The sequence below is a fragment of the Acipenser ruthenus genome, chromosome 41 (assembly GCF_902713425.1).
Source record: "Acipenser ruthenus chromosome 41, fAciRut3.2 maternal haplotype, whole genome shotgun sequence".
NCBI classification, from domain to species: domain Eukaryota; kingdom Metazoa; phylum Chordata; class Actinopteri; order Acipenseriformes; family Acipenseridae; genus Acipenser; species Acipenser ruthenus.
In genome coordinates this window covers 3,886,067-3,908,419 of record NC_081229.1, presented here as the reverse complement: position 1 = coordinate 3,908,419, position 22,353 = coordinate 3,886,067, and the positions used below count along the sequence as shown (strand labels likewise).

Below are 22,353 nucleotides of genomic sequence, written 5' to 3'. Positions count from 1 at the left end.
CAGTGTGTGTTTTTCTGTTAATAAGCACCATCCCCATCTAGTGGACACCTACTGTGGATCAAGTTTCATTTTGTATAGCTTGCCAAACAGACCACCAGGTGTTGACTTTGGGAGTAGCCTTTTCCAATGCTGAAGGTCTCCGTGATTTGAGCTAGTGTAGCCCTGTCTATTGCTGTTTTTTATGCCTGGAGTTATGCTTTCTGGCGGTAGTTTCCTGCAAAGGTTGGTATTCCAGGAACTGGGAAACGATCTTGATGGGTCACATTGGAAAATACAGTCACTGCTCTGAAGGAAGTGTGTTGCACCTGCATGCACTATCGTGCCCCTTGTGAAAACATCCTGATGTCCCATAATCGGAGATGACCATGTTATTCTCAAACAGTTTATAAACCGTATTGTGGATCGCGTGACAAGTCACATAACCATACAAATATGCATGCATTGCACACATGGCGCAGAAGTTCATTTGTATTCACAATGTAGAAATTAAATATGTTCAAATGCATTCTAAACAAATCCTTTGGAAACTGAGTGTTCGATCATATTACCTTCTAGTGCCAACTAGTGGCGCAAAATAGAAGAACACCTTCAAACAAGCTGTAGGTCCATATAGGAGTGCCCTCTTCAATTGCCTGTAAAATAACTAAAATAATTCCACCTCCCTACCATATTAAGCTGAAGATCACTTATGAACACACGTATATTTAAATCATTACATAACAAAAATAAAAATAATTTAAGCGCATTTACCTAGTTAACAAAATAAAATATATCTAAAAAAATCAACTGGCGAAAAGGGAAGCCAGGTTCCGTTTCTAGGAAGATGTTGGGGGGTCCTTCCCGGTGCTTTCTATTCGGCCTGTGGCAGAAAAAAAGACGAGAAGAAACGACATTTTACTGAAAAAAAAAAACAGACGAAATTGGAGAAACTAATAAAGCAGAATTAAACGACACGGAGGTACAGGCTAAGCGGAGAGCACAGATAGACAGAAGTCGCCTCTTCAAGCTTGTTTTTAGAGAATAAATCCCTACCGAGGGAGGGAGGCAGGGTGAGTGAGTCTTGTTGTTTGTTCTGTTTTATCGTGATTAGATTAGCAGTACCAAAGGTACAACAGCAACGCATTTTTTATTTTATACACAAAAGACGACTAAATATGGCGTTTAAACAACATAGAAGCGGTTTGTTATTAACGCTGTTGAGTTGTCATACACAGCCAGAATCCGGGAAGGAAATAAGTTGAAAAATAAACGATGTACAATTAAGTCACGCATGCCATTTTGTCGATATGAAAACATTGATGGGTGACGTAAATGTAATGTCGAGAAGACATTTGTAGCGTTTCTTTTTAGGCTAATTTTATAGTGACGTACACTGATGTACTCTGATTTGTATGTAACTTTACGGGTAATTGTACAGAGCTGTGACATGTGTGTGTATATGTGTGTATATGTATATGTGTGTGTGTGTGTGTGATATATATATATATATATATATATATATATATATATATATATATATATATATATATATATATATATATATATATATAAAAGTTACAACCGTGTTAGGTGAACTCCCATACATTAACTTACTATCCTCCGGAGGATATTGAGGCTGACATCAGTGCATACGTGTCGCACTTTGGCAAATAACTAGACTGCATGTCCAGCTGTGAAACTTAAAGGAACATATTAAAAACAAGTTTGCATATGTCATAATTTTGGGGGGTATGGAGTCTGTCTGTATGTTGGACTTACACCGTTAGAAAAACCATTTATCCATTTGTCGTGAAAACAGGAAACAATACATACTTGATCACATGACATTGAGAGTATCGGAATATACAAAGACATATGTGTGTTTTCTTAATTGAAATTATAGGATACTATTAATTGTTTAACTAAACGCATGTTTTGGGCTTTTTAATTGTTTTTAGTAACGCGAGTCTTGTCTTTGTAGGATCTCTCCAACCAGCGACAGGATGGTGGAGTCAGAGAATTTCGATGTGACCGTGAAGACTCTGGACTCCCAGAGCCGGAGCTACAGCGTTGGAGCAGAGGTGATTGAAACTTACTGCGACAAGTACTCTTACCATGCTCCCTTGAATAAGAATGCAACCATGGAATGAGTATTGGAAGGAATACAGTTTAAGGACTGTTTTCTGACAGAGTAGAAACAGACCACTAGTTGTCCACAGGACATAATACGTTTAAATGGTCTTTCAAAACGCACTGCATCCATTTTAAAAACTGTCTCTAGCCACAACATACCTTAATAATAAATAAGGCCTTGCTCAGGAAAGATTGCTTTGGAAGGGAAACATTTTATATTTGAATATCCTTGGGCAGCTTTGCCCCACAACACATTTGTAATGAATTAAAATGAGCATTTGTAATATGAGATACTGCCTAACTATTTTAACTAAAACATGTATTATTACAGGCTGTCATTACACGTTAATACTAATGTAATTGTACTATTAAGTCAATAGTAAAGCTTACGGTCATCTGTACTGAGTCCGTCTGAATTTACAGTTGAGCACAATTGGACAATCATTAAACAAACACAAGATGGGTAATATATGGGTGGCAATGTATGAAGTAGTTTTAGGCCAAATGTTCAACCAGTAAAAATACACAAGAAACTGAGTGGTTGTTCAAACAGTTTCTTCTTAAAATACATTTGAGTGACTCAAGTATCACAAGGGGGGAAACAGATCATTTGGATGACCAGATCCAACCTGTCTGAACATTTTAAACCCTGTTTTGTACACCTCATTGCAAAAATAAATTAGCATTGTTTTATTTGTGGGACACGTGTCCCTTGTACCTAACAGTATAATGCCAACCCTCACCTCCTGCTCCCTGCTCCCTGCAGATCACAGTGAAGGAGTTTAAGGAGCACATTTCAAGCTCAGTGGGTATCCCTGTGGAGAAACAGAGGCTAATCTACCAGGGCCGGGTACTGCAAGATGAAAAGAAGCTGAAAGAGTACAGTGAGTATCTGGTCACTTAGGACCCACCTTTCTCCCTGCTACTGTGTACCTTATCAGTGGGGGGGTTCGCATCCCAAATTTGATCCCATCAGCCTGTGCTCACTGTGGATAATTCAAATATAAACCCACCCGCTTGGGGTTGGGTTAAAGGTGAGGGTTACAGACAGGGTTAGGTCATTTTAAATCTACTCTGTGAACCCCAGGGCATTATACTGCAGCTTGTGCTCCTAACCTATTCACCCGTCTCTCTTTTTAAAGTAGCGGTTCTCAAACGGAGGTTGCCCAGGAAACCCCAGAATGTACTGAAAGTTTTCTTTTCTTAAGCAACACATATATTCAACTTACGCAAGTGGTGTAATGCAGGTCTTTTGTTGCTTAGAAACAATATAAATCAATTACACTACAGTGCAGTTTCTTTCTCAGTTGTGATTTAGTTTTTCTTGTATTAAAAAAAAAAAAAAGGGTCCCTATTTGAAATCAGTTTTAAAGAAAGGTTTCGTAATCAAAAATGCTTGAACTTATGTCATTTTGTTAGGTTTGTGATGTCATTTGTTCTATTTTTCAAACGTGTTTCTGGCTACATTATTCTTGCAGGTTTACGGTATTTGTTGTATGTCGGTGTGTGAAGTTGAACTTCTGTGCCCTCTCTGACACTGTTATAGATGTGGACGGGAAGGTGATTCACCTGGTAGAGCGGGCCCCCCCTCAGACTTCACCTGGTACGGAGACCAGTGGCCCCTCTGGACCAGGGCTCTCCACCCCTCATGGCTCTACAGCGCCCCATCATGACCGCAATGCAAACAGCTACGTCATGCTGGGCACGTTGAACTTGCCTGTCAACCTGATGGACCCTCAGCAGATCCAGGTAACCATGGCAACAGGGAAGAGGCTGTAACCACGGGGAAAGGATTGGGATGGAAGAGGGTGTAATCTTGGTTCCTAAATAGAATTAATAATGCCACTCTCTATCCCTTTAATTGACTTGTTTATATAAAATATTTCATCTTCAGTGCCACTTTTTGTGCCCCTGTGCAGTTAATTGGAATTGATCCATTGAGTCAGTATTGGAGTTTGTGGTGTCTGGTAACCTTGCTTCTCCTCTTGTCTTGGCAGCATTCGGTACAGCAAGTGATGGCAGGATTTGGAGAGGCTGGCAGTAATGCTAGAGTCAGCACCAGTACAGGAGTAAGTGTATAGAGCAGAGACCTTAACTTATTCACCGCAGGCCATGCGTATTCCTGCTGACAGATCGTAAAGGTTTTCCATCTTTACGTGTATATAGAGGGGCTGGGTTTTCATGTTACTGACTTTTCTTAGGAAAAGTATTCTTAAAATGTATAATAGATGGCTATATCTGTGTTTGTAGTAGGGACTGTAATATTTGTATTTATTTATTTATATTTATAGTGGAATAATGCTGGAATACAAGGCGAAATAGCTTAATGAGTACCAAAAGAAATCTCTCTCTCTCTCTCTCTCTCTCTCTCTCTCTCTCTCTCTCATATCTAGAGCAATGGGTCTTCTGTGGATGTGCATATAGATATGGAACAGGCAATTCAGGTATGATTATGATATATTGTTTAGTTAATTACCTAAGCTTGGTAGTTTACCAGTGCTTTATCCACTAGGTGCTTTGTGAATGTAAGCAATATTCAAGGCACTGGGACTTGACCCTTTCAGCACTAAGTAAGGCTACAAAAAGCTAATCCTTTAACTGATTCAAACATTTCTGTGTTGTATGCTGAAAAACGAGTTGGACTTTGGTGTTTAATTGGGGGATTAAGTCATTATTTTAAACATGCATTGTTCTCCAGTGTATTTTAAATACTCTTGGATTGTAAACAGTGTCTAGCTACATTAATTGATCTAGAGTAAATGTTCATATCAAGACTGCTTTTAAAAAATAATAAACTGGTGTAATCAAAAGCCTAGACCATTTGGGGAATTTAATACAAAAATACTGGATTGTTTTTCTTCTTTATTTTTCCTTCTCCATGTAGAGTGAGCCTAGGATGCGTCTGATCTTGGCCCAGAACCTGCTGAGGGACACAACGGCAGTCCTCAACCGACTTGAGGTACAGTGAGATAACAGGGCTTCAGTGAGACCCCCTCATTACCCTCCTTGAGATTCCATTATTCTCTAAATCCGGCTTTACGTGGTTCTGCGAGGATTGGTTTAAATTGTGTCTATTAGAAGCCAGCTAGAGCTGGAAGCTGATGGTACTGAATCATTTTCTAATGGCGAGTAAGACAACCTAGTTCTTTAACTATTTAAAGCACTGAGATCTTTTGTTTCCCCCTGATTTATTGCTGAATATTTGCACGCAACTCACTACAATTAATATAGGTCGAGTATATCATATGACCATATATTAAATATTGCAGACTAAGGGATTTTCTAATTTCTATGTGCATTCTCATTTTTTTGGACCAATCCCTATATTTCAGTGACAAATGTTACGCCTTTTAATTAAGTAGCGTGCACAAAAGATGGGTGTGTTTTAGCTGCATTTGTTTACCCTCTTATTAACACTCTGCTTGTTTCCTCACAGGGACGTCAGAACAGTACTCATAACTCAGGCTCCCAGGCTTCTGAGAACCCATCCACCCAGACCCAGCCTCCTCCTCCTCCTCCTCCTCCTCCCCCATCGACAGGGCCTGGCTCTGAGGGTGCTGCAGAGCCCATGGACACCAGCACGACTGCAGCCCCCTCAGCTGCCACCAGCTCCTCCTCCTCCTCCTCATCCTCCTCCTTCTCCTTCTCCTTCTCCTCCTCATCATCATCGTCATCCTCCACACAGACTGAAGGGGGTGCTGCTGCTGCTGGAACTTCCACAGGACCCAAGTAATCCTTTTATTTTTATTTTTGTATTAAGTCATTCTATAATGATTGTATTAACTGCCTCTCTACCCACATTGGGTTTGCATTTTTATCTTGTTTAGATGCTACTTTTCAACCAATATTTTTTCTAAACTTGTGAGCTTTCCTTTCAACACTGGTGCAAATTAATAATAATAATAATAATAAAAAAAATCCAAGCACATTAACATTTTAAAGGCAGTACAGTACTAAACAAACAGTGTATTTGCTGTTTTATGATGAAAGGTAGCATCAGTAAATTATCTTGGATATATAAACATTATTTAAAATATTTTATAATAACTTAAAATATATATATAAAAGCATTAAATGACACTATTTGATCTCTCGTTCTATTTAACTGTTCTTGTAATTTATAAAATGTACTGATCTCAATGAGGACCAAAAAAAAAATTGGATGGTCCTCATATGAGACATGCTCAATTATTTTTATTCGAGCCCCTCTATAAACACAAGTGATCGGGATTTGACACTGCTGTTCTTGACACTGACTAGCAGTATAATTATTAATTAGTTAGTCATTTAGCAGGCGCTTTTATCCAAAGCGACTTATAGAGACTAGGGTGTGAACTATACATCAAGAACTGCTGCTGCAGAGTCACTTCCAATAGGACCTTGTTTGTTTTACGTCTCATCCGAAGGACGGAGCACAAGGAGGTTAAGTGACTTGCTCAGGGTCACACACAGTGACTTGGTGGCTGAGCCTTTTCTGACAGACAGTATTTCTCAGTGAAGTGAACATGATTCTCTTCCAGCCACCCAGCCCCAGCAGAGTTCCTGGAGGTTCTGTCTGAGCTGCGCAGAGTGGAGGACAGGCTGCAGCCCTTCATCCAGCGCAGCCAGGAGATCTTGAGCACAGCAACCAGCTCCGACTACAACAACAACGTAAGTGCACCCAATAAATCAATTCCAACTCATTGTGGCCCACATCAGATATTAATGAATGTTTCATGCAGAAGTATAGCAGGGCTTGTCGGTAGCGTTTGGCTTCAGCAGTCAAAAAGGTTTGTGTTCCCTATCTAACATCTTCATGCAAGGGATTAACAATTAACATTGCAACACTACTGGAAGGCTGTCATGTATACAGTGAGATCTTTACACGAGGGATGGGCAGTAATGACATTTTCAGTTACAGATTTACCAGCTCACCCTTTTGCAGATGCAGGATTTTAAGTAACGCCTTACCACTGCTGCCTCACAGTAGAGGATAAACTGAGTATTTTCCCATTACCCAATTTTATTATGCTGTACTTGATTTTTTTTTTTTTTAAATGGACAGTTCCAAGATATAATAATTCATTGTAATAGTGAAGACAATAGCATATGACAACAATATATCAACAGTCTGTTGCTCCAACACTAACTATATGCAAATATGACAATTCAAACTTGGATTCGATGTATGCATCATGTTGCTGCCACTGTTGAATAAAGCTCTCTGCCCACTCGGCAGAAGTTAACAGGTCACTCTCTTGGGTATACCCCTATAAGACACTTGTAGTAGGGTTGTCTTTTTTTTTTTTAAGTTATTTGGTGGACCTCTGCTTGATTCTGGTCAATTACCTTGGGGAAGTCGGCTATTGATCAGTGTTGCTATTCTCTGTGCGTGCCATTTGATTGTTTCCCTTTGTCAACTCAGGCACAGGAGCGTGAAGCGGACCAGTGCATTCTCAACCTGGTGGGGGAGGCCCTACGTTTAATAGGCAATGCCTTTGTGGCTCTGTCTGACTTGCGCTGCAACCTTTCTGCTGCCACCCCCCGCCACCTTCACGTGGTGCGGCCCATGTCTCACTACACCTCCCCTGTGATGCTACAGCAGACAGGCATCCCAATACAGGTCAGTCCATACACTATCACCCTACTATATATCTATATATCTCAAAAGAAAAAAGGTAATGTAGGTACACAATGTGAATAGTTAATAAAAATCGATGACAAGTCCTTCAGCTGGATGTAAAAAGCAGTGTGTTATCAACCTGTTATAAACAAGTTCTCTTTCAAAAGAAAAGTTCCAGTTGATGATGACTTCAGAATAGAATGTCCATTCCAAGAGGTTCCGGTTGATGAGACGGAGATGCATTTGCAGTGATAGGGATTTTTTTAAACCAAACAGATTAAATGTGTGCATTTCAGATACTGTGGTTTTCCAGACAAAACCATTAGAGAAGCTCAGTTAGTTACACGTATCTACGATAAACAGAAATGATGCTTTGTACAAAAGCACACACACAGAATACTAATAATCGTAGTCCCCTAGTTCTTGCGTATCATCCTGTGACCAAAAAAATACAACATATTATACAAAGAAATTTTAGTATTCTACAACAAGATCCATCTACAGCTCTTATTTTCAATAATCCACCATGTGACCAGTTTAAAGGCTAATTTCCATGCAACAGGTCTCGTTGTGCTACTCAATCATTCATCCTTGATCCTTAAGTGACTGACTGAAGCATATGGGAGACAGTTGATTGGGCACTGGATATGGAGTGATTTCAGCTGTTGAATTGCAAGCTTGAATAAAAGCAAAGAAAATCACAGAAAAAAAACAATATGCCACGTCAAGAAAGCAGCGCCTTCGTGCAGTCGGCTTGTTGGAGGCTGGACTAGGGCAGCATACTGTGGCTCACCGTGTTGGGTGCTCACAACCAGCAATTTCAAGCCTGGGGACCCGCTCTTACAACTGTATTGTTATATTTTCTTAATTCTCAAATGAATTAATCGAGACCTGGGTAGCATTGGGTAATTTAAAAACGTGCCGACCTCTTTTCTTTTTTTTTCTTTTTTTTTTTATATATATATAAAAAAAAATACTTTTGCAAGGCACTGTGTATATATATATATATATATATATATATATATATATATATATATATATATATATATACACAGTGCCTTGCAAAAGTATTCAGACCCCTGACCAATTCTCTCATATTACTGATATTTCAGTTTTTTTTTATTTTTTTATTTTTCTTAAAAATATTTCCCAACATAAAACCAATGTCACCTTACAATAATTGATTTTGAGTTTCAGTGTTTTAAAATAAAATATCAAACAGAAAGAAATTTCAATTTACCATTTGTAATTCATTAATATGAGAGAATTGGCCAGGGGTCTGAATACTTTTGCAAGGCACTGTATATGTATGTGTGTGTGTGTGTGTATATATGTACAGACATGCTCAAATTTATTGGTACCCCTCCACAAAAAACGAAGAATGCACAATTTTCTCTGAAATACTTTTGTCAGTTTCAAGTTAATTGGCATCCACCATTGTTTATTCCATATTTAATAGAAATCAGACTTTGCTTTTGATTTTTTATTCAACATAATATTGTAAATAAGAAAACAAATGAAAATGGCATGGACAAAAATGATGGGACCGCTAACCTAATATTTTGTTGCACAACCTTTGGAGGCAATCACTGCAATCAAATGTTTTCTGTAGCTCTCAGACTGCAAGTTTCAGCTCTTTCCATAGATGTTCGATAGGATTCAGATCAGGACTCATAAAAGGCCACTTCAGAATAGTCCAATGTTTTGTTCTTATCCATTCTTTGGTGCTTTTAGCTGTGTGTTTTGGGTCATTATCCTGTTGGAGGACCCATGACCTGCGACTGAGACTGAGCTTTCTGACACTGGGCAGTACGTTTCGCTCCAGAATGCCTTGATAGTCTTGATTTCATTGTGCCCTGCACAGATTCAAGGCACCCTGTGCCAGGCGCAGCAAAGCAGCCCCAAAACATAACCGAGCCTCCTCCATGTTTCACTGTAGGTATGGTGTTCTTTTCTTTGAAAGCTTCATTTTTTCGTCTGTGAACATAGAGCTGATGTGACTTGCCAAAAAGCTCCAGTTTTGACTCATCTGTCCAAAGGACATTCTCCCAGAAGGATTGTGGCTTGTCAATATGCATTTTAGCAAATTCCAGTCTGGCTTTTTTATGTTTTTCTTTCAAAAGTGGAGTCCTCCTGGGTCTTCATCCATGGAGCCCACTTTCGCTCAAAAAGCGACGGATGGTGCGATCAGAAACTGACGTACCTTCATCTTGGAGTTCAGCTTGTATGTCTTTGGCAGTTATCCTTGGTTCTTTTTCTACCAGTCGCACTATCCTTCTGTTCACTCTGGGGTCGATTTTCCTCTTGCAGCCGCGCCCAGGGAGGTTGGCTACAGTTCCATGGACCTTAAACTTCTTAATATTTGCAACTGTTGTCACAGGAACATCAAGCTGCTTGGAGATTGTCTTGTAGCCTTTACCTTTACCATGCTTGTCTATTATTTTCTTTCTGATCTCCTCAGACAACTCTCTCCTTTGCTTTCTCTGGTCCATGTTCAGTGTGGTGCACACAATGATACCAGACAGCACAGTGACTACTTTTCTACATTTAAATAGGCTGAATGACTGATTACAAGACTGGAGACATGTGTGATACTAATTACAGAAACTAATTAGTTTGAAATATCACTATAAGCCAATTATTTATTATCTTTTCTAAGGGGTACCAACAAATGTGTCCAGGCCATTTTAGAATATCTTTGTAGAATTAGCAATAATTCATCTCTTTCCACAGCTTCTTTGCTTTATTCTATGACATACCAAAGGCATGCAAGTATACATGATAAAATAGCTTTTAATTTCATCACTTTTCAGGAGGAATGAAGCATTATTTCAATGAGCTGTAAAGGTACCAACAAATTTGAGCACGTCTGTATGTTTGTGTGTGTATATATGTATGTGTGTGTGTGTGTGTATATGTGTGTGTATATATATATATATATATATATATATATATATATATATATATATATATGTATATATATGTATATATGTGTGTGTATATATATATATATATACATATATACATATATATATATATATATATATATATATATATACACACACACACATATACATATATATATATATATACATATATATATATATGTGTGTGTGTGTATATATATGTATATATATATATTATATATATATATGTATATATGTATATATGTATATATATATATGTATATATGTGTGTGTGTGTATATATATGTATATATATATATAATATATATATATATATATATATATATATATATATATATATATATATATATATATGTATATATATATATATATGTATATATATATATATATATATATGTATATTTGTATATTATATAAACACTGACATTAAAGTTTATATCCATGTTTGCTAAGTCCTCCTATTGTGCCCCTACAGATTAACCTGGGCACTCCGGTAACAATGGCAGCCAATGGGAGACAGGCTGCTGAGGGGCAGGCAGCTGCAGGTACAACCCCTGAACAGCAGAGGACTACAGAAGCACAGGCCACACCCACACATTCACAGGTCCCGCCCTCACAACCCCAGGCCACACCCACACAACCCCAGGCTCATCACAACCACCCCCGAGTGATTCGGATCACACACCATACCATGGAACCAGTGGTCATGATGCAAATGAACATTGATGGTGATTCCGAGTGCAACTAATTTTGTATTTCATAAGTTGGTGTTTGTCTTTTTATGCTTTGAGAAATAAGATACAACAAGGTGCATGTTCTGCTACCACCGTTCAGAGGAATGACTCTTCATAAACTGTGTTACAATAGAGGATTGTGTGTTGTGGCTTTTGTTTATCCACTCCTTGCATGTCACGGTCAAGGGTGCTTTCTGACCCACTAATATCCTTGAAATACAGCTTTTCACTATCGGGTATTGCAGACTGAAGCATTAAGGTGTCTCTCTTATTTCTGCACACCTAAGTATGGATGACACAAATGTAACATTTGTCATTTATTTTGCAGTTTCTTTACAGATTTGGTTGATAATTTAAATTAAAGCAATGCAATGAACTGTCTTTAAATCTTTTATATAGTACAGAAGAGAGGTAATTAAAACTTAATTCAGGTACATGCTCTGCTCTAAGCAAGGAGCTGTTGTCCTGCAAGACAATCATGAAGTGTGCAGCTGAATCAAAGTCAGAAAAATCAGTTTCTGCATTGCATTGTTGGACGTCATTCAGTAATCTGATGTGGGGGTAGCAGGATATGTCTTCCACTGAATGTCTCTTTACTGAAGTGTACGCTTGTCTTCTCTCCTCACAGATTCGGGCACTGGGCCAGCCCCTTCTGCAGCTCCCGGACAAGGCACAGGTAGCAAGCGTTGCACTCGCTTTTGGTTTTCAAGCAGGCAGTCATAGTGGACAGGGAGACAATAGAAGTCCTACTCAATACGCTAAACTGATTAAGACATAAGATTAATTATTTGTCTACTTAACTAATTGTGTTATTACATTGATCTTTATTGCATTATACAGCTAATTTTATTTCCAAAAATAAAATAAATAAATGCAGAATCTGATCTGTTTGAATATGCCCGGATTGTCTAATTTTGCCATAGATGTACCCAGCAAACCCCTCACACGAGTGTCTGTCTAACCACACTTTCTTCTCCTAGGGGGCCTACCGCAGATGCAGATCCCAGGCCTCCCTGCCGAGTTTATGCAGGCCATCGTTCACCAGATCACCCAGCAGGCTGTTTCCATGGCAACAGCGGCAAGCTCGGGCCAGCAGGTGCCAGGGTTCCAACCACCCCCAGCTCGGGTGGTTATCACGCGGCCCACTTTCACCCCCCGACCTCCTAACATGACCCCGCGTCCTGCCAACATAAACCTGCGCGCGCCGCAGCCAGGGCAGCCCGGAGCACAGGTAGAGATGGGTCACTTTTTATAATGTGTGAAGTAAAGTCGTCAATGCTGGATTGTTAAAGGGAAAAGCTTTAAGTGTAAGTATTCATAGCAAAATGCTTTGAAATTTACTTGGTGACAGAAATGACTTCATGTAACAGAATGTACAATTGACTTGGAAAAAGTGTACAAATATAAATCCTTGTTTTGTCTCTTACAGCAGCAGACTGGCCCTGTCCCAAACGCTTCTCTGTCCCAGATGATCAGTGGATTAGTGGGGCAGCTCCTGCAGCCTGTGATGATGGGTAAGTCCAGCGTCTCCCATCTCAATGCAAACACCAGGACCATCTTATGTATCAGACTTCAAACCTTAAAAACAAGTGGTACTGAGCAGACTGTAGGATTTAAAACACAACTCCTTACTTTGCCTTGCTTTCTGCCTCTCCCAAAGTTCAGTATTTTCATTGGTTCATCTGTCCTACCTGTTTGCTGTGGCACAGGTTCAGAGGGGCAGGAACAGTTTTATTTATTTTTTTATATTAAATTAAAATATCCCTGTTTTGTTACAATAAGACTATCAAATGGTAAATAATTCTTGATTTGCCAAGTTAAAATACTTATGGGTTACATTGTATTATATTTTCCTGTTCTTGATAGGGAGAATATGAACTACAAATCTGATATATTAATTTCAGGAAGAATTTGTTGGTCTACAAGTAATATATAGACTGAATCCTGATATGTCCTGTATATGTTTCTATTCACCAGTGCTTTAATCGCTCAGTCTTAAGTTGACTGAAGGCGTTGGCCAAAATAATTGTATACTCCAATTGTATACTTATAACTTAACCTCCAACGCTGATAACTGATGACAAAGTTTTTTATCTTTTTTTTTTTTTTAGGTCAGGCAGGTGCTGCCGCACCCCCCTCCAGTGGTCAGGGAGCTCCCCCCTCTTCATCATCCTCATCATCTTCTGCTCCCCCCTCCTCTTCTGCCAGCACTTCAGGCCAGACCAGCACCTCCACCACTAGCACTGCTTCCACTGGCTACCCTACCCCCACCGCCCCCCCAGAGGCCCAGCACATCTCCCAGCTCTTGGGCTCCATCTTGGGGGCTGGGGGTGCCATGGGTATGCCCCCCTCCATCACTGTGAGCATGCCGGGGGTGCCAGCTTTCATACAGGGCATGACAGACTTCATGCAGGTTAGTCACTTCATGTACTGTGTATCCATTAGCTAATGCAAAACATATCAAACAAAGTAGACAAACTTTTTAGTGCCTTTATCAGCAGTCATCAAAATCTTTTAATAACTCTGATGCAGGCATCGGCCCAAGCATTTATTTTGTTGTGTTTTATAGTTTTTACACAAAGTTTGAGTGTTTTTGAAGATACTGATAATGCTACTAATGCACTCAATATAGTTCATTAGTATGTGACTTTTTTCAGTGCACCGAACATAATAATATTTTCATGGAGTATCTCTGTTGCGGTTGACAGAACCTATCTAACGTGGTCCTTCTTTTTCTCTCTAGGCAGCCCAGCAAGTCCCTGGGCCTCCCCAGTCCTCGGATCCACAGCAGACCCCTCCAGCTCCTTCAGCTGCCCCCCAGCAGACAGCAGTCCTGCCTCCCCAACAGCAGGCAGGGGCAGGGGCAGGAGGTGCAGCTCCCGAGTCTCTGAGCCCCGAGTTCTTCACCAGTGTGGTGCAGGGGGTTCTGTCCTCAGTGATGGGCTCGCTGGGGGCTCAGCAGGACAGCACTGAGAGCATCGCAGACTTCATCCAGAGACTCTCCAGCACCAACAACATTTTTGAACCAGGCGCTGGGGCTGCTGCAGGTAAATAAACAGCACCTTTAATAAAGAAAATGGATTTGAAAGCCTTATTTATTTATTTTTGTCAACTTTGTTTGCAGTTATTTTGATTGGTTCTAATTGTAATTACTCCAGCACTTTTTTTTGTTTGTTTTTAGTCACACATCTAGGCTTGTCCTAGATGTGTGACTGAGGTTAGACATGTCTCTATAGGTAAGATTCTGTGCCTGACCCCTTCCCTAATTTCTCTCTCCAGGTTTCTTTGGAGACCTGCTGTCTCTAATCTGTCAGAACTTCTCCATGGTAGACATGGTGATGCTGCTTCATGGGCAGTTCCAGCCGCTGCAGAGGATTCAGCCCCAGCTCAGCAGTTTCTTCAGAGAGCAGTACCTGCAGGGGCAGGAGCCCACTGATGCCAACATCAGGGTGAGTGGAGCACCGGGGTAGAGCATGGAAGCCAGTAGAGCAACACTTATTTAAGCTTATTCTGTTAAGAAATTTGTAATGTGATTCGGTACTTCAGTTCCGTGCCTAACTTTCACTGGTAGAATGCTATTACAGACATAATATGTGTGTATGTTTTAAACAATGTGGAGGTATGTAGGTCAATGGGGTGAACATTTTTATGATGCTAACAGTTTTTTTTTTTTTTTTTTTTAATAAGACGGCAAGTGATACCCTCATAAATGAGCTTGAAGAACACATCATTGAAAGTTTTGTAAGTATGATCCATCCGTAGCTTTGTACATTTGGTGTCAATTAATGCAAAATTTTAACCACATTTTGAAACACTAACTTTATCTGCGATTGTTTAGCTTTTCTACATTCCTTAGATTAAGCTTATCAGTATAATTTATATTTTATATTAGGCCAGGTGGAAGTGTATTGTCATAGGCTGATTCAGTTGGGGATAATAAGCAATTTCACTTCTACTGCATTTGTGAACTCTTATGTTAAACATAAGAAACTAGGTCAGGTGGCTTTTGCCTAGATTGAAGGCATTTAGCCAAAGCTTTTATCTAGTTGACTTGCATTTATTAATTTACTCCCCATCCCCCAAAAGTTTCAAAATCCACATTTTATATACTCTAGATCAGGAGTCTCCAACCCTGGTCCTGGAGAGCTAGTGGGTCCTCTGGTTTGTTTCAGCCGAGCTCTCGGATACTAAATTGCACCAGATCTTTAGCCATTTATGACATCGACAACCTATAAAACCTGATGATTTGGGGTTCTCCAGGGCCACGGTTGGAGACCCCTCCTCTAGACACTCCATACACGTTTTCATTTTAGCCTGTATATTCCTGGATATTCCTAAAAATACCTTGTCAAGTGTTTTTGATTTACATTTGAATAAGTATTTATCAGTTTAATTAAATCGATAGCTGTAAATATTTTATTTGGAGATATGATATGGAACTTTGTTTGCTATAGCTGTTGTAGGCATGCGTTACAATTTTTGCAAGTGCATTGATAATATATTTTATGAACGTGTTTTTTTTTTTCTTTGAAACAGCTCAAACTATGCAAAGTTAAGCATGCTTGAACTACTCCTGTTTTCCAAACCATTTGATCAGAGATGCCTGTCCTTATTCTATGTCCCTGAGGATGCTTTGTTTTTATTTCTTTGTGCTAGTTTTACCTGAGTGTTCAAAATATTTTTTTTGCCACCATTGTATCTCAAATCATATACAGATGTGATGAAAAGTATTCTAGTTGAGTGTGTTTGTTTATTTGTTGTGTTTTATTCATGGTGCAGTCATCTGTGAGCGTTAGAGAAGGAGTTGACATCACACGGACCAACCTTGATTTCCTGAGGGAACAATTCAATTGCATTGCTACTCACATACTTCAGTGTGCCGGTAAGATCCAACATCAACTTCTGTAAAAAATAAATAAAACAAACGCCTGCCATAACGTAGTTAATAGTGTACATGTTGACAGTACCTGCAGTAGTGTGCACATTTATTAGAACACATCCGATTTGTCATTTATTGAGCATCATGTAAAGTATTAGTGCCGACCTGTCAAATGTTAGATCTCCCTTTTTCTTTTCTTCTTTTTTTTTTTTTTGGCATTGTATCACTAAACCTGAATCGCCAAACTGGTAGCTGTACTGGACTCTTTTTAGCAATGACTTCATCTTTTACATACCTAACTGCATGAATACCTGCATTAAAATTTTTGGTCAATTATCTGTGATACAGAAACAAGACACCCATGTGTGAAAATGTTAGATCACTTTGTGCTTTTAACTTCTAAAATGTCTCATGCATTTTACCTGTTGTGGCTATGTGTTCCTTTTCTCTTACTATTTTAATTGTTTGCCATGTTAAAAATCAGTTCAATTAGACAATCACTAACATCAAAACTACAGAAGTAATGGGGTGTTACAATAAATATGCACACAACCGTAACCATGTACTCACAAAAACAAATCATTCTTCATGTCCGGTTGTTGGTTCTCCACTGAATGTCTCGTGTCTTTTTCAGACCACACATTCGGACTTCGTCTGTTAGAGCTGTGTAACCAAGGCCTCTTTGAGTGTCTGGCCCTCAACTTGTACTGTCTAAGAGGAGAGCAGAGCGCACTCACCGCCGTCATCAACGACAGGATTGTAAGTGACATTGCATTCTGATTTACCTGCTTCCCTGGCAGCTTTCTGGCCTGTTTACCATTTCATTGCCATGTTGTTTCAACCCATATCGGCGTTACTGTTTAGAACACTGCAGGTAATGGACGTGTTTACACGTATACTGCTCCAAACAATTAAGATGAAGTCAGAGATGTGTATTAAGTTACAAATCCTGTATTAAAAATAAGGTCTGACAAGTTTTTCAGAATAATTGAGAGGGGTATCAGCTGAGGTTTTAGATGACCAACATTAGTTGACAGGTTAAGGTGGTACCAAAATGTCTACCCTCTCCACCTACCATATTGTCTGTACTCCGTATGGTGTGTGTGTGTGTGTGTGTGTGTGTGTGTGTGTGTGTGTGTGTGTGAGTGTGAGATCACCACATACACTAATCCAGGCCTGGCAGGCCTCTATACATATGTTTAATGTACTCTTCTCTGAAGATGCCTTCATTGTTTGGAGCAGTGTGTTTGTAAACATGGAAGCTGAATTGAATTGGTTTCCCTGAAACTGTTCTTTCTCCACTCCCCAGCGGCGGATGTCTGCGGATGTGAACCCCTCTCTAGTGAACTGGCTGACCACCATAATGGGAATAAGACTACAGATGATTCTGGAGCACATGCCTGTCACAGAGGAACAAATCTTGCACTATGTCAGGAACACACGGGTACGTACAAGCAGAGGTGTCTTCATTGTATCGTGAACCGTTTTGTAATTTGATATTTGAGTTGTATATACTTCCCCCTCATCCTGTTTTAAACTAGCTTTGCTCTTTTGAATTAATGTCTCTTGTTTTGCAGAGTGAGGCAGTTCCAGAGACTGCACCAGAGCCTTTATCTGAAGAGATGCCAGAGGTAATGGAGGTAGGCACACTCGCCCATTTTATAGTCTTACTCTAAATCTTCGTGTGAGAAGGAATTTGTACCTGAGAAGCTCAGAGTACCCCTGCATCTTAATAAAAACGGGTTTAGTACAAAGGCTGTCTTTCTTTGCAGAGAGAAACTTCAGCATCCCCTGTGCCAGCCACCACAGCAGAGGAAGCAATGCCGTCGCCAGAGCAACCCGTTTCCATGGGAGCACAGAGGGCGGAGCCAGAATCGGAGCCTTGGGCAGCAACTGTCCCCCCAGTAAGACAGGTGGTTTGTTTTTTTTCACAGGTGTAAATGTTTTAGTAAAATCCTTTTGATTTTCATCCAAACCTCTCTCTTTCAGGAGTGGGTCCCGATCATCCGTCAGGACCTCCAGACTCAGAGGAAGATGAAGTCTCAGCCCCCTCTTAGCGATGCCTACCTCTGTGGGATGCCAGCAAAACGCCGAAAGGTCGGCACCCTTCTCCTGCCTGCTAGGCCAAGCTCTTACTTCTCTGTAGAAAGTACACCTTGTACACATTTTTGTATCGTGTTATTTTTTTTACCTTTAAGTACCTTCCAGGTAAAAGCTACTATAGTTTAAAATAAATGATGACCCACTGTTTATTTACTATATTTTAATGTGTTTCTATTTTTGTGTTTCGAAACTTTCTACAGTCATGATCCTGTGTTGTGTTTTTTTTTTTTTTAAATGTTTAATAAATGAACTACAGATATACTCCACCCATCCAACTGCACATTAATTTGTATGTAACCTCACCTAGTCATTTGCATGTGAAGCTGTTATGATGATAGAATTTGTGTGATATTAAATCTTATGGCTGATGTTAGTACTTTTCTTTTTAAAGTTCCCAAAACAGCCTCACAGCATCAAACAGGTTAAGACGGATGTAAAAAGAGGGTGTTTTAAATCAGAGTTAAAAATGAGCCTGTTGGAGTCAACTGATTGACAGCCCTGCTTCTAACTTCTTGCCGGTTCATTTCCTCCTTGCAGACGGCTCAGAGCGACGGCCCGTACCCGTCACTATCTGAAGCTGTGAATCGAGCAGCAAGAACAGTTGGAGCCAAGCCTATAACCAGCTCTGAGAGTCTGCAGGGAGACCTGGACACACCTGAGCTGCAGGAAGCCTACACAAATCAGGTACTGCCATCTCTCTGAGATTCTGCTCATTCATGCAAACCTATGGTTCTGTTTTTCTGATCAGAATCGAGTACTTTGCCGTTTCTTTTGATGGCAGTTAATTAAGAAAATTGATTCTGGCTTGCAATGAAGTCCAACACATTCATTTTAAACTTTAATCTGCATCTAATCGGTGATCAATAAAGCAATTGATTTTATCATACAAGAGAGTTTACTGGCAATGTTAAGGTGCAGAGTTCAAAGGGTCTCTTCCTTTTGCATGATGTTGGATGGGGGACTTTTGCACCTGGATTTATTGGTCAAGTGAGCTGAAAAATAATTTAAAATACTTTTTGCATTGGGGGGGGTGTACTGGAATCAATTCAGGCCAGAATTGATTTGACTTCTCTTTTGGGTCGATGGCTCCAGCCCTGAGCATGCTGTGAGAAGCACCTGTGTGAGTGTTAAGTGAGCTGTACAGAGCAAAGCGGGACTTGATGGGTCCTGTCTCCTGTGGGCCAAAGAGGTGAATTGAACAATGCAAGATTGAGACATGAGCAAAGTTGTTTGGCATATTGACATTATAGCAACTGTGAAATGATGAGGTTAAGAATCAGGATCTATATCATATGGGAATTCTTATTACAAGTGACGGGCAATAAAATATTTTCACCTTTTAATGAACTGTCATGAGGTTTTGTTTTTTTTTTCAATATGCGCCACTGTCTTTAAGAAATAATTTCATATTTATCTGAATTTTTCATATTGGTTAAGATGGTGCTCACAAGAAAAGTTTCCATTTAAAGGTTAAAAAAAAAAAAAAGCTATATAACATGGTTTAAATTTTTTGTTCCAGGTGAAATCAGACATTCAGAAGAGACTACAAGAAGACCCAGAGTACAGCACGCAACGTTTCCCCAACACCCATCAAGTATTCGACGAGGAGTCCTAACCCAACACTCCCTCCTCTCCCTCAATCTATCAGCTGAGCTTTGCTGTCCTGATCTCTCACCTCTCACAACACACCCAGTCAGCAAGCACTCTTCATTATCTCTGCTAGGTTTTGCTGTGTGTAATTAAATCGACAAAGAAACAACACATTTTTTTTCTAATGATAATCCTGCTTCTGACAAAGCAACGGACTGGAGAATAGAGCTGAGGGAACTGAGAAAGAAAAAGTGCTGGAAAGTTGTTTTTTTCTTATTTTTTATTTTTTTTTTTTGACATGATCAGAACTGCTTTTATTGAAATATATTAATAAAACACAACATTTCTCTAAAGCAAATTGTATCACGCGCTCTAGAATAGTATTGTGGGTCGGGCAATTGCATAGAGTAAGAATTATTCTAATTTTAGTACTGTGCTCTCTTCCTACTCTTTTTTTACAACAAGTATTGGGACAGAAGACAAAATGCAGCTGAGGATGGGGCATTTGTTGTCTATTTCACCCCACTACTAAAACCTCTTTACATGCTAACAAAATATCTTGGTTTTACCTGAACAGATAAATATCTCCTCCTCAAATACATGGAGCAAGCTACCACTGAAGAGCAATTTGTCCCCAGAAATGTATCTCTGCAGTGGTGAGACAGGTGGCAGGGTGAGGGGGGGGGGGGGAAATGCACATAAATACCCCACTCCTAGTGCAGGTAGTTATACTGACTGTCCCAATAGTTGTTGGAGGATACTGGAATGTAAAATATGAGTTTACTTCGGAAAGAAACCAGAATATGAAGGCAGTGTTTGTGGTCTTGATTGCTTCACTTAGTTCCAGTGTCTCCTGTTCAAACTGTCTCTCCCTCTCCCACTCCCTCTCCCTCTACTATATAAAATGGCATACATTGCTATTGTAAAATTAACTCCACCTGCATGACAACTGTGGGAGCTTAAAGCTCTTTGAATCAACCACTATGTTGTTCAAATCCTATTTCCTATCCTCCTTATTAGCACTGAAATTATGTTGTTGTCCCTCCTTTTTTAAAGGAGTGCTAACCAAGGTTTTGAAAATTATTTTCGTTCTTTAACGTCTGCAAACATTATCGCTTGAACCCGTTTTTTGATTCTTTGCTCTTTTTTTTTTTAAACACTCAATAGTGCAAAATTTGGAATTTTTAAAAACAATACATTCTGTGACATGTTTTGGATGCGTTTAATATAAGATCAGTGTTATCTAATCACATCCTGTGATATGCAATAGGTCACAGGGTTTTATTGCAGTTAAACCAACCTAGCAAATCATGATGAAGGGATTCCTGTTAAAGGGAGTCCACTGATACTGTTGCTAGTGGATTTGGAGGCCTAGGTTAACACTCCTTTTTAAAGGTGGACCCATAATAATGTTAGTGCTATTAAGTGGCATGAATATTATAAACTTGGTTAGCGCTCCTTTTGACTGTTATATTGGATATAGTTAAAATGTTAAATCATACAATAAGAAACATGGTGTAAAATGAACATTACTTTTAGTACCAAACAGTGTATTGGTGTGATTTTAAACATAAGTGTAAAGGAAATCTTTCAAACCATTTCTGGGTAAATGGCAGAGGCTTAGAGCAAGAAACTCCAATAGTTTCTTGTTTGACCAGTTAGCAGTGGCACGGTAAGGATTAATGAGCTCCAAAGAGCTTTTTTTTTTATTTTTTTGTCTTGTTAGTGTTTTTAAATTGACTTTCTTCAAGACCTGTTTTTCTTGTTGCGGGAAAAACAATTCAACTGCTAGCTGTATGTCACACGTTGGCTACACTATTCATTAAAAAATTATAACCAGTTCTGTTTTTCTGGGTCCTTAATGTCTTTTTATGATTGTGTAAGGGATATGGCAATCCTGCCAGGTCAGACAGACAACGCTGTACCCAGACATTAACATTTTTAAAGTTCTTTTTATTTATTTATTTTTGACAACTGGACAAGTCGTTCTAAATTTGAAGTGTAACATAAAATATAAGATCTCAACCAATGTATTACTTTAGGTAAATGCTTTCAATATATGAAAAACATCACAGAATTTATAGTGGTACTATGAGTAATAATCTTATATTTAAAAATAATAAAAAAAAAAGGTTTTCAAACATTTAGTATCTTAAGTATTTGCTGAACTTGACTTGAATGGATCCCAAACCACTGAGGGTATGGCCAGTCCTTCTGTTTTGTAGTTTTAAATGACAGGTGTCATTTGTGGTGGTTGCTGTTGCCGTCTGTGCTTGGATTATGCCAGTTACAGAGATGGTCTCCCAGAATTCCAGACTGCCTTCCAGTGACAAATCTCTTACGTTTTAATGGCACGCAAGAAGCACCAGCAGGTCGTTACCTATCTGTTATGAATTAAAATAATAC

The 22,353-nt window shown here is 39.3% G+C and overlaps 1 protein-coding gene across 4 annotated transcripts; it reads left to right on the top strand.

Annotated features, from left to right (window-relative positions):
* Positions 1-781: 781 nt before the first annotated feature.
* On the top strand, positions 782-21,786 carry LOC117964988 (large proline-rich protein BAG6-like). Of its 4 annotated transcripts, none has more exons than XM_059011284.1 (26): positions 782-1,049; positions 1,961-2,060; positions 2,879-2,996; positions 3,659-3,861; positions 4,110-4,181; positions 4,506-4,556; positions 4,997-5,071; positions 5,549-5,841; positions 6,633-6,762; positions 7,517-7,714; positions 11,117-11,369; positions 12,004-12,051; positions 12,356-12,606; positions 12,808-12,889; positions 13,487-13,788; positions 14,119-14,422; positions 14,655-14,824; positions 15,063-15,116; positions 16,155-16,257; positions 16,889-17,013; positions 17,564-17,698; positions 17,832-17,894; positions 18,027-18,167; positions 18,244-18,351; positions 18,895-19,041; positions 19,877-21,786. In XM_059011284.1, exons 2-26 carry the CDS (start codon positions 1,983-1,985, stop codon positions 19,970-19,972), a joined length of 3,600 nt encoding a protein of 1,199 aa, XP_058867267.1. In that variant the 5' UTR covers positions 782-1,049; positions 1,961-1,982; the 3' UTR covers positions 19,973-21,786. The 4 variants fall into 4 exon arrangements, with proteins under 4 accessions (XP_058867267.1, XP_058867266.1, XP_058867268.1 ...); XM_059011283.1 differs by having other exon boundaries at positions 12,805-12,889; XM_059011285.1 differs by having other exon boundaries at positions 783-1,049; positions 12,805-12,889; positions 18,027-18,158.
* Positions 21,787-22,353: the final 567 nt, after the last annotated feature.

Coding starts and splice junctions, on each gene's coding strand:
- LOC117964988 (XM_059011283.1), top strand. CDS start 1,983: ATGGTGGAGTCAGAGAATTTCGATGTGACCGTGAAGACTCTGGACTCC. Junction 4,182..4,505: donor GAGTCAGCACCAGTACAGGA/GTAAGTGTATAG, acceptor TCTCATATCTAG/AGCAATGGGTCTTCTGTGGA. Junction 19,042..19,876: donor AGGAAGCCTACACAAATCAG/GTACTGCCATCT, acceptor TTTTTGTTCCAG/GTGAAATCAGACATTCAGAA.